General features: G+C 39.9%; 1 protein-coding gene across 1 annotated transcript; it reads left to right on the top strand.

Annotated features, from left to right (window-relative positions):
- The first annotated feature begins 2,168 nt into the window (after nt 1-2,168).
- On the top strand, nt 2,169-3,021 carry LOC148907390 (uncharacterized). Its single transcript, XM_089036594.1, has one exon. It carries the CDS (start codon nt 2,319-2,321, stop codon nt 2,877-2,879), a length of 561 nt encoding a protein of 186 aa, XP_088892720.1. The 5' UTR covers nt 2,169-2,318; the 3' UTR covers nt 2,880-3,021.
- Nucleotides 3,022-12,556: the final 9,535 nt, after the last annotated feature.

Below are 12,556 nucleotides of genomic sequence, written 5' to 3'. Positions count from 1 at the left end.
ATTTAAAAAATATAGCCTTTTGGATGCTTTCTTATTTATCTCATTTACGTGAGCTTTTCCCGATAATTAAATTTTAAAACGTCTGCAAAGGGCAAAGGTGATTTTCATGCATTTTATGATGCAAAGGGTATTGATGCATAAATGAAATAGAATTGTTCTAGAAACGTATCCGACCATAAAATCAGTTTTGAAATGGCTCTTGCTCTTGAAATGGAGCTTGAACTCAATAAGCCTTTTCATAGTTTAAGAATCGATTCCACTGCGCATGCGATTTTATCCCGAATTTCTCACCTTCTTTTGTTTAATTAAGAACAAAAGAAGGTTTAGACAAAAGAAGGTGAGAAATTCGGGATAAAATCGCATGCGCAGTGGAATCGATTCTTAAACTATGAAAAGGCTTATAGACCAGTTTCGAATTCCAAATTACCGCTGTGTTCCTTGATTACAGGCTCATTTACACAGGGTTAGCCTCGTATCAGTGTTTAAATATTCATAAATACCAACAGTAAAGTAAAGAATGCACAATTTCAACAATACAAACACTTTGAAACTCGACGGACCTTGAATTGAACACGTGAATATTCTGCACAAACTCGAGGCTAACCCTGTGCAAATGAGTTTGTAATCAAGAAACACAGCGGTAATTTGGAATTCGAAACTGGTCTATTCTGACGAACCCGTTCTTCGCTTATTCATATGTGCCCTGCTAAATCACTCCGAGGACAGCAAAACAAAACATTCCGTAATACTTATGCTACGAGGTTTCGTACCTCTCTCGGCTTTCGTACTTATGAGGAAAATAAGTACAAAAATTGTTTATGAGCTACTCTGGATAGGATATTTTGCTTTATTCGTAGTCTACCGTGTTTTCATTATTGAGCGTCAACTCAGTCAAATCCTCGCACTGGTGCCTGGTTTCCAAGCTTCGTAAACACTCACTTGGTGATTGAGTTTGCTAGTTCTATATCTTCACTGCATACTCATTACCTCATCGCAGATGGTTGAGTTATGGGAGAAAAATCCGCGACAACTGAGGTAATAAATGTGTAATGAAGGTACAAGTGGCGTGGTATGTCACCGCCACCAGGGGAGGTGGGTGGGTCCAAAAATGTATCCTTCCACGGAGTCTGATCTGTTGAAGTGACCACGCTCTAGATCGGGAGCGTATATTTATATGACAGAGACGCAAAGGATCATGGCTATAGATTATAAGCATGATCTCGTCGGAATCTGGGGGTTACATAACCTTTAGCGATGACTTCATTAATTATGCAGTGAGAATAGCAAATAGATCAATGTCTGGGAGGCCAAATCTTCTGGTCAAGTGATCAAAAATGGGTGGGCTAAGTAGCCATTCTACATCACTGTTGAATTGTCTAAACAAATGGTCTGCTATAGTTCATTGTCAACCCCTGGAGTGTGAGCTAATGATAACCACAGATGTCGCTCAATGGCCCACGACCAAATGGCAGGCGTAACGCTTTTGTATTGCGCTGACTTGATTTCCCCCGTGGAATTAATGTGAATTACTGCAGTAGTGTTTTCGGACATGATCCGGATGTGTTGGCCGTGTTCTTAGTTGAGCAAAGCTCTTAAACCAAATTGGATAGCTAACGTACAGTTCAGGGACATTGATATGAAGGCATCTCTCTTCGGGAGACCAAAGGCCTTGAGTTTGGTGATGTTTGGACAAAATGATATCGGGTGGTCCATAGTCAATTTGCCGGCGCGCATAGGGCAGGGTAGATATCCACCACTCTAGTTCCTTTTTATTGGTGCCGTATAGCGGTCAAAAATACACCCGTTTTACTCTTCATTTCGTTTTATTTACTTGCGTTAGAGAGTTCCTAAATAATAAAGGACAGATTACAATTTACCGATAAGACAGAAAACGATTGAAGCAAACGGAAAGCAAAAGAAATAGGAAAGAATACTTACAAAACGATGTGTAACTTAAGACGGTCGACGTTGAACTGAAAAATTACTGAGCTTGAATGAACTTAACTTAGTCTAAATTATGCACATATTTAAAGTCTGAAAACAAAGGCGAAAAAATGCACACGGATAAACGCGCAAAAGTCCAATCTAGCACTAACACTTTTTTACTCCTTGGGACAACCCTATTGTTACAATATTAGCTTACGCAGTTGTAATTAGGTACTTAGAGAAGTGATTGTTTGATTAAATACGCATAACTATTTCCCCACCAACACGAACACGTCTTGAAACATGGTGTCAGAAATAAATTGGAAATAACGCTTCCAAAGTAGCTGAAAAAAACCGTCAAGTTCCTACTGCCGAGGCATTGAAGAAGTAATATGTCAAGTAAGGAGGAAGCTTCGACCAGCAGCGGTCCACGAGGACCAATATTCACGTCGCATTTTCCGGTACCAACGCCGATGAATACCAAAGGAGATCAAGTAAACAATTGGGACTTCTTTAAACAACAGTGGGAGGACTACGAAGTCGCAACCGGACTGTACCAGCAAGACCCAAAGATACGACTAGCAACGTTTCGCTCTGTAATGGGGAAGGAATGTCTGCAAATATTCCTTAATCTCAAGTTAAGTGACGAAGAAAAGAACGACGTAAACACATGCTTAAACGCGCTAGAAGCCTACTTCAAACCAAAGCGCAACGTGGTGTACGAACGATATCTGTTCAACAGCTGTACTCAAGGCCCAGAAGAAACCGTAGATGGCTACGTAAATCGCCTTAGAAAATGCGCTTCATCATGTCAGTTTGGTCCGTTAACGGAAGAGCTTATCAGGGATCGACTCGTTCTTGGTATACGAGAACACGCAACAAAACTACGTCTTTTAAAAGAGGACAGTCTAGATCTCAACAAGCCCTCAACATTTGCCGCTCAAGTGAATTAGCTAGCAGTCAGTTAAAAGCCATGAGTCTAGTGGATAAGACAAATAACGAAGAAATCAATGAAATACGAGAACGGAAGCCTAAATCTCCAAGCAAGCCAAGTGACAAGTACAACAACAGACGTTCCCACAGAACGCCAAGCGAGGACAGTAAACGAACTACAAGTCGACGAACGAGCAGTTACAAGTGCTACCGCTGTGGTGGTTCTCAGAAACACAAGTTAGAAGACTGCCCCGCCTATGGCCGTGAATGCAAAACGTGCAAGAAACAAAACCATTTCGCGTCTGTGTGTAAATCGAGGTCAAGCAATGTCAAAACGATGACAGCTGAATCAGGAGAATCAGAAGAAGGAGAATACTCATCCGACGAATTCACGTTGAAGATTGAAGAAGTTGGTTCGGTGAAAACGAAGGGCAAGCAGCTTTTTGCAAAGCTTGAGTTTATGAACACCAATTCCAGTTATAAAACGGATTTGGACTGCCAACTAGACACAGGAGCGACCTGTAACGTAATCAGCCACAAGGATGTAGCAATCATCAACCAAGACGGTAATCCGACGCTCAAGCAAAGCAATGTCAAACTACGATTGTTTGATGGATCAGTCATGGAAACATTAGGTGAAGTGACACTTAAGGTCAACGAAAAACATTGCTTCAAATTTCAGGTTGTCAACGGAAACCACAAACCAATTTTATCAGCCGAAACATGCCAACAATTAGATCTAATCAAGTTAAACATCGATCATCAAGTCCACGCGGTTCAAGAAACCGGAACTCTGCCCCTAACTAAAGAAAGTATCTTAAAAGATTTTCGAGACGTCTTCGAAGGATTGGGAAACATTGGTAACGCTACAATCGCAGTTGACCCAGATGTCACGCCAGTTCAACACGCGCCTAGAAGAATCGCAGTTACGCTTCGCCAGGAAGTCAAAACAAAGTTAGCCGAACTCGAGAAAAGGAAAATCATCGTCAAAGAGACAGAACCCACCGAATGGATCAGCAGCATGGTCGTTGTAGCCAAACCTGGAAAGATACGAATCTGTTTGGATCCCAAAGATCTAAACAAAGCGATCAAACGACCCAAATACCAAATGCCTACGATGGACGAGATGCTACCCAGACTCGGCAAGGCCAAAGTCTTCACAACGTTAGACGCAAAGGATGGGTTCTACCAATCGGTTTGGACGAAGCTAGCAGTAAGCTTACAACCTTTTGGACCCCATTTGGCCGTTACAGATATCTACGCATGCCTTTTGGCGTCAGCTCAGCCCCAGAGGAATTCGAAAGCACCCTACACGAGCGACTGGGAGACCTAGAAGGCGTGGAAGTGCTCCGCGACGATATGTTAGTGGTCGGTTACGGTGACACATTAGCAGAAGCCAACAAAAACCATGACGAAAATCTGCTACGTCTGCTCAAGAGAGCAAGACAGATCAACTTAAAGCTGAACAGCAAGAAGCTCATCATGCGGAGAAAAGAAGTGAAGTTCATGGGACACATCTTGTCATCCACCGGACTCAAGCCAGATCCAGATAAGGTCAAAGCAGTGACCGAAATGCCAAAGCCTACCAACAAGCAAGAGACACTCAGCCTACTAGGCTTTGTAAATTATCTCTCCAAGTTTCTCCCTCGACTATCAGAAGTCGCACTGCCTCTTCGTGAACTAACCACAAAGAATGCAAGATTTGTGTGGTCACGCCAGCACGACAAAGCCTTCTCAGAAGTTAAACAACTCGTGATTGCGCATCCAGTACTCAAGTACTATGACATGAGCGAAGAAGTCACTATCCAATGTGATGCTAGTGAGAAAGGCCTCGGAGCAACCTTGCTTCAAAACGGCCAACCAGTAGCGTTTGCATCCCGAACTCTCACACCAGTTGAGCAACGCTACGCACAAATCGAAAAAGAATGTCTTGCAATCGTCTTCGCTTGTGCAAAGTTCAGCCAGTACATCACACGGAGAGAGCTGATAACAGTAGAATCAGACCACAAACCTTTGCAAGCGATTTTCAAGAAATCCTTGTTAGCAGCACCCAGCAGGTTACAGAGGATGATATTACGCCTACAGCGATACAACCTGAACGTAACTTACAAGCCAGGACAACAAATGTACGTGGCAGATCACCTCTCACGAGCCTTCCTCGCAGACCAAGGAGAACCTGGAGACGAGTTCCAAGTGTTTGCGCTAGAACTAGAAGGAATCAACCCCCTCGACAATGTAAAGGTCACAAGTGAAAGGTTAGCGCAACTACAAAAAGCCACAGAGCAAGACCCTACAATGCAGTCACTTAAGAATACTATACTAATAGGATGGCCTGACGTACGTGACAAAGTACCAGTAGCTATCAGAGACTACTGGCATTTCCGAGAGGAACTGACACTCCACAACGGCATCTTATTCAAGAATCAACGCATCATCATACCTCGAGCCCTCAGATCTGAAGTAGTCGCGAGGTTACACTCAAGTCATCAAGGAATCGAGGCGTGTGCAAGGAAAGCACGAGATCGCGTTTACTGGCCAGCAATGAACCACGACATCGAAAATGCAGTAAAGGCTTGTCATGTGTGCTCAGAATATCAACCAAGTAACCCCAGCATGCCAATGCAGTCGCACGAAATACCCGACAGACCTTGGAGCAGACTAGGCACAGATCTTTTCACGCTGCAGAACAGAGACTATATAGTCTTGGTAGATTACTACTCAGACTACATAGAAATAAGTCCCCTGAAAGATACAACCTCAGCATCCATTACCAAGTTTCTGAAGGAACAGTTCAGTCGACATGGGATACCCGATGTGCTGGTATCCGACAACGGGCCTCAATACGTCAGCAACGAGTTTGCTGAATTCGCAAGAGACTGGGAGTTCAAACATGTCACCTCATCGCCATACCACCCAAAGTCAAATGGAAAGGCGGAATCAGCAGTGAAAGTAGCCAAGAGCCTGCTCAAGAAAGCCATGCAAGACCGTAAAGATCCGTGGTTAGCCTTGCTAGATTATCGGAATACCCCCACTCAAGGAATGCAGAGCAGCCCAGTACAGCGCTTGATGTCTAGGAGAACAAAGACACTAGTCCCCATAGCAACTAACCTTCTGTATCCCAAAGTAGCGGAAGGTGTGACAACCAAAATCCACCTTAAGCGCCAGAAAGCCAAAAGTCACTACGACAGACATGTAAAGGTCCTACCAGACCTAGAAATAGGCCAAGAGGTAAGAGTAGCGCCAAACCAGAGAGGCAAGCCCTGGGAAGTAGGGAACTGTAAAGAGAAACTCTCAGACAGGTCATACCTAGTTGAGTCGAACGGAGAGTTACTTCGCCGAAACAGACAGCTTTTAAAGCCCGTCGACGAAGCACCGAAAGAACCAGCTAGTGACACACAAGCATCACCAGAGGCAGCCAGTGCAAGGACACCTCAAGTTCTACCTGCGTCAGAACCCGCGGTCAATCCACCTATACTGCGAAGAAGTCAGAGAGTGGTTAAGAAACCTGATCGGTTTACTTGACTACCAAACATTTATAGGACATTGATTTTGTTACAGTTGAACTTTAATATCCATATAATCATTTCGTAGTTTAGTCAGCCATTTTGTTTGGTCATTTATTTTTTAAATCTTTAAAATCTTTCTATATCATCCCAGCCCTGTATTTCAAACATTATAAAAGGGGAGATGTTACAATATTAGCTTACGCAGTTGTAATTAGATACTTAGAGAAGTGATTGTTTGATTAAAGACGTATAACTATTTCCCCACCAACACGAACACGTCTTGAAACAACAAGTATACCAAACTAATACCATGTGTTATTATACACCTGGACTACAAGTATACCACACTAATACCATTTCATATTATAAGCCTGAACTGGAAGTATAACACACTAATAACATGTCATATTATACACCTGGACTGTAAGTATACCACACTAATACCATGTCATATTATACACCTGGAATGCAAGTATACCACACTAATACCATGTGATATTAATCACCTGGACTACAAGTATACTACACTAATACCATGTCATATTATAAAACTGGACTGCAAGTATACCACATTAATACCACGTCATATTCTAGACCTGGACTACAAGTATACCACACTAATACCATGTGATATTTTACGCCTGGAGTGCAAGTATACCACACTAATACCATGTCGTATTATACAACTGGACTACAAGTATACCACATTAATAACACGTCATATTCTAGACCTGGACTGCAAGCATACCACACTAATACCATGTGAAATTATACACCTGGACTGCAAGTATACCACTCTAATACTAGTCATATCATACACCTGGACTGCCAGTATACCACACTAATACCATGTCATATTAATGACCTGGACTACAAGTATACCACACTAATACCATGTTATATTTTACACCTGGACTACAAGTATACCACACTAATACCATGTCATATTATACACCTGGACTGCAAGTATACCACACTAATACCATGTCATATTTTACACCTGGACTACAAGTATACCACACTAATACCATGTCATATTATACACCTGGACTACAAGTATACCACACTAATACCATGTTATATTATACGACTGGACTGCACATATACCATACTAATACCATGTCATATTATACAACAGGACTACAAGTATACCACACTAATACCATGTGATATTAATCACCTGGACTACAAGTATACCACACTAATACCATGTCATATTATACACCTGGAATGCAAGTATACCACACTAATACCATGTGATATTAATCACCTGGACTACAAGTATACCACACTAATACCATGTCATGTTATACACCTGGACTACAAGTATACCACACTAATACCATGTCATATTATACACCTGGACTACAAGTATACCACACTAATACCATGTGATATTTTACGCCTGGACTACAAGTATACCACACTAATACCATGTCATATTATACAACTGGACTGCAAGTATACCACATTAATACCACGTCATATTCTAGACCTCGAATACAAGTATACCACACTAATACCATGTCATATTTTACACCTGGACTGCAAGTATACCACACTAATACCATGTGATATTATACACCTGGACTGCAAGTATACCACTCTAATACCATGTCATATTATACGCCTGGACTGCCAGTATCACAAACTAATACCTTGTCATATTATACACCTGGACTGCAAGTATACCACTCTAATACCATGTCATATTATACGCCTGGACTGCCAGTATAACAAACTAATACCTTGTCATATTATAAACCTGGACAGCAAGTATACCACATTAATACCATGTCATATTAATGACCTGGACTACAAGTATACCACACTAATACCATGTCATGTTTTACACCTGGCCTACAAGTATACCACACTAATACCATGTGATAGTATATATCCCTGGACTGCAAGTATGACACACTAATACCATGTCATATTAATCACCTGGACTGCAAGTATACCACACTAATACTATGTGATATTATACGCCTGGTCTACAAGTATACCAAACTAATACCATGTGTTATTATACACCTGGACTACAAGTATACCACACTAATACCATGTGATATTACAAGTCTGAACCGGAAGTTTGCCATACTAATACCATGTCATATTAATCACCTGGACTACAAGTATACCATACTAATACCATGTCATATTATACAACAGGACTACAAGTATACCACACTAATACCATGTGATATTATACACCTGGACTACAAGTATACCACACTAATACCATGTCATATTATACACCTGGAATGCAAGTATACCACACTAATACCATGTCATATTAATCACCTGGACTACAAGTATACCACACTAATACCATGTCATATTATACACCTGGACTACAAGTATACCACACTAATACCATGTCATATTATACACCTGGACTACAAGTATACCACACTAATACCATGTGATATTTTACGCCTGGAGTGCAAGTATACCACACTAATACCATGTCATATTATACAACTGGACTGCAAGTATACCACATTAATAACACGTCATATTCTAGACCTGGACTGCAAGCATACCACACTAATACCATGTGAAATTATACACCTGGACTGCAAGTATACCACTCTAATACTAGTCATATCATACACCTGGACTGCAAGTATACCACACTAATACCATGTCATATTAATGACCTGGACTACAAGTATAACACACTAATACCATGTTATATTTTACACCTGGACTACAAGTATACCACACTAATACCATGTCATATTATACACCTGGACTGCAAGTATACCACACTAATACCATGTCATATTTTACACCTGGACTACAAGTATACCACACTAATACCATGTGATATTATACACCTGGACTACAAGTATACCACACTAATACCATGTTATATTATACGACTGGACTGCACGTATACCATACTAATACCATGTCATATTATACAACAGGACTACAAGTATACCACACTAATACCATGTGATATTAATCACCTGGACTACAAGTATACCACACTAATACCATGTCATATTATACACCTGGAATGCAAGTATACCACACTAATACCATGTGATATTAATCACCTGGACTACAAGTATACCACACTAATACCAATGTCATGTTATACACCTGGACTACAAGTATACCACACTAATACCATGTCATATTATACACCTGGACTACAAGTATACCACACTAATACCATGTGATATTTTACGCCTGGACTACAAGTATACCACACTAATACCATGTCATATTATGCAACTGGACTGCAAGTATACCACATTAATACCACGTCATATTCTAGACCTGGACTAGAAGCATACCACACTAATACCATGTGAAATTATACACCTGGACTGCAAGTATACCACTCTAATAATAGTCATATCATACACCTGGACTGCAAGTATACCACACTAATACCATGTCATATTATACAACTGGACTGCAAGTATACCACATTAATACCACGTCATATTCTAGACCTGGACTGGAAGTATACCACACTAATACCATGTGAAATTATACACCTGGACTGCAAGTATACCACACTAATACTAGTCATATCATACACCTGGACTGCAAGTATACCACACTAATACCATGTCATATTATACACCTGGACTACAAGTATACCACACTAATACCATGTCATATTATACACCTGGACTGCAAGTATACCACACTAATACCATGTCATATTATATACCAGGACTACAAGTATACCACACTAATACCATGTGATATTTTACACCTGGACTGCAAGTATACCACACTAATGCCATGTGATATTATACACCTGGACTGCAAGTATACCACGCTAATACCATGTCATATTATACGCCTAGACTGCCAGTATACCAAACTAATACCTCGTCATATTATAAACCTGGACTGCAAGTATACCAAACTAATACCATGTCATATTAATGACCTGGACTACAAGTATACCACACTAATACCATGTCATATTAATGACCTGGACTACAAGTATACCACACTAATACCACGTTATATTATACAACAGGACGACAAGTATGCCACACTAATACCATGTCATATTATACACCTAGACTACAAGTATACCACACTAATACCATGTCATATTATACGTTTGGACTGCACGTATACCATACTAATACCATGTCATATTATACAACAGGACTACAAGTATACCAAACTAATACCATGTCATATTTTACACCTGGACTGCAAGTATACCACACTAATACCATGTGATATTATACACCTGGACTGCAAGTATACCACGCTAATACCATGTGATATTATACGCCTAGACTGCCAGTATACCAAACTAATACCTTGTCATATTATAAACCTGGACTGCAAGTATACCACACTAATACCATGTCATATTAATGACCTGGACTACAAGTATACCACACTAATACCATGTCATATTTTACACCTGGACTACAAGTATGCCACACTAATACCATGTCATATTATACACCTAGACTACAAGTATACCACACTAATACCATGTCATATTATACGACTGGACTGCACGTATACCATACTAATACCTTGTCATATTATACAACAGGACTACAAGTATACCACACTAATACCATGTCATATTATACGCCTAGACTGCCAGTATACCAAACTAATACCTGGTCATATTATAAACCTGGACTGCAAGTATACCACACTAATACAATGTCATATTAATGACCTGGACTACAAGTATACATACACTAATACCATGTCATATTATACACCTGGACTGCAAGTATACCACTCTAATACCATGTCATATTATACGCCTGGACTGCCAGTATACTAAACTAATACCTTGTCATATTATATACCTGGACTACAAGTATACCACACTAATACCATGTGATATTTTACACCTGGACTGCAAGTATACCACACTAATACCATGTCATATTATACAACTGGACTGCAAGTATACCACGCTAATACCATGTCATATTATAAGCCTGGACTGCCAGTATACCAAACTAATACCTTGTCATATTATAAACCTGGACTGCAAGTATACCACACTAATACCATGTCATATTAATGACCTGGACTACAAGTATACCACACTAATGCCATGTTATATTTTACAGCTGGACTACAAGTATACCACACTAATACCATGTCATATTATACACCTGGACTGCAAGTATACCACACTAATACCATGTGATATTTTATACCTGGACTGCAAGTATACCACACTAATACCATGTGATATTTTACACCTGGACTGCAAGTATACCACACTAATACCATGTGATATTATACACCTGGACTGCAAGTATACCACGCTAATACCATGTCATATTATACGCCTAGACTGCCAGTATACCAAACTAATATCTTGTCATATTATAAACCTGGACTGCAAGTATACCACACTAATACCATGTCATATTAATGACCTGGACTACAAGTATACCACACTAATACCATGTTATATTTTACAGCTGGACTACAAGTATACCACACTAATACCATGTCATATTATACACCTGGACTGCAAGTATACCACACTAATACCATGTGATATTTTATACCTGGACTGCAAGTATACCACACTAATACCATGTGATATTTTACACCTGGACTGCAAGTATACCACACTAATACCATGTGATATTATACACCTGGACTGCAAGTATACCACGCTAATACCATGTCATATTATACGCCTAGACTGCCAGTATACCAAACTAATACCTTGTCATATTATAAACCTGGACTGCAAGTATACCACACTAATACCATGTCATATTAATGACCTGGACTACAAGTATACATACACTAATAACATGTCATATTTTACATCTGGACTACAAGTATACCACACTAATACCATGTCATATTATACGACTGGACTGCAAGTATACCATACTAATACCATGTCATATTATACACTTGGACTACAAGTATACCACACTAATACCATGTCATATTATACACCTGGACTACAAGTATACCACACTAATACCATGTCATACCATACACCTGGACTACAAGTATACCACACTAATACCATGTCATATTATATACCTGGACTACAAGTATACCACACTAATACCATGTCATATTATACACCTGGACTGAAAGAAAGAAAGAAAGAAAGAAAGAAAGAAAGAAAGAAAGAAAGAAAGAAAGAAAGAAAGAAAGAAAGAAAGAAAGAAAGAAAGAAAGAACCATCG

The sequence above is a fragment of the Actinia tenebrosa genome, unplaced genomic scaffold (genome assembly GCF_029948245.1).
Source record: "Actinia tenebrosa isolate PJP-AT-01 unplaced genomic scaffold, QUT_ActTen_1.0 PGA_scaffold4__44_contigs__length_22323623, whole genome shotgun sequence".
Taxonomy (NCBI): Eukaryota; Metazoa; Cnidaria; class Anthozoa; order Actiniaria; family Actiniidae; genus Actinia; species Actinia tenebrosa.
This window is presented reverse-complemented; position numbering and strand designations above follow the sequence as displayed.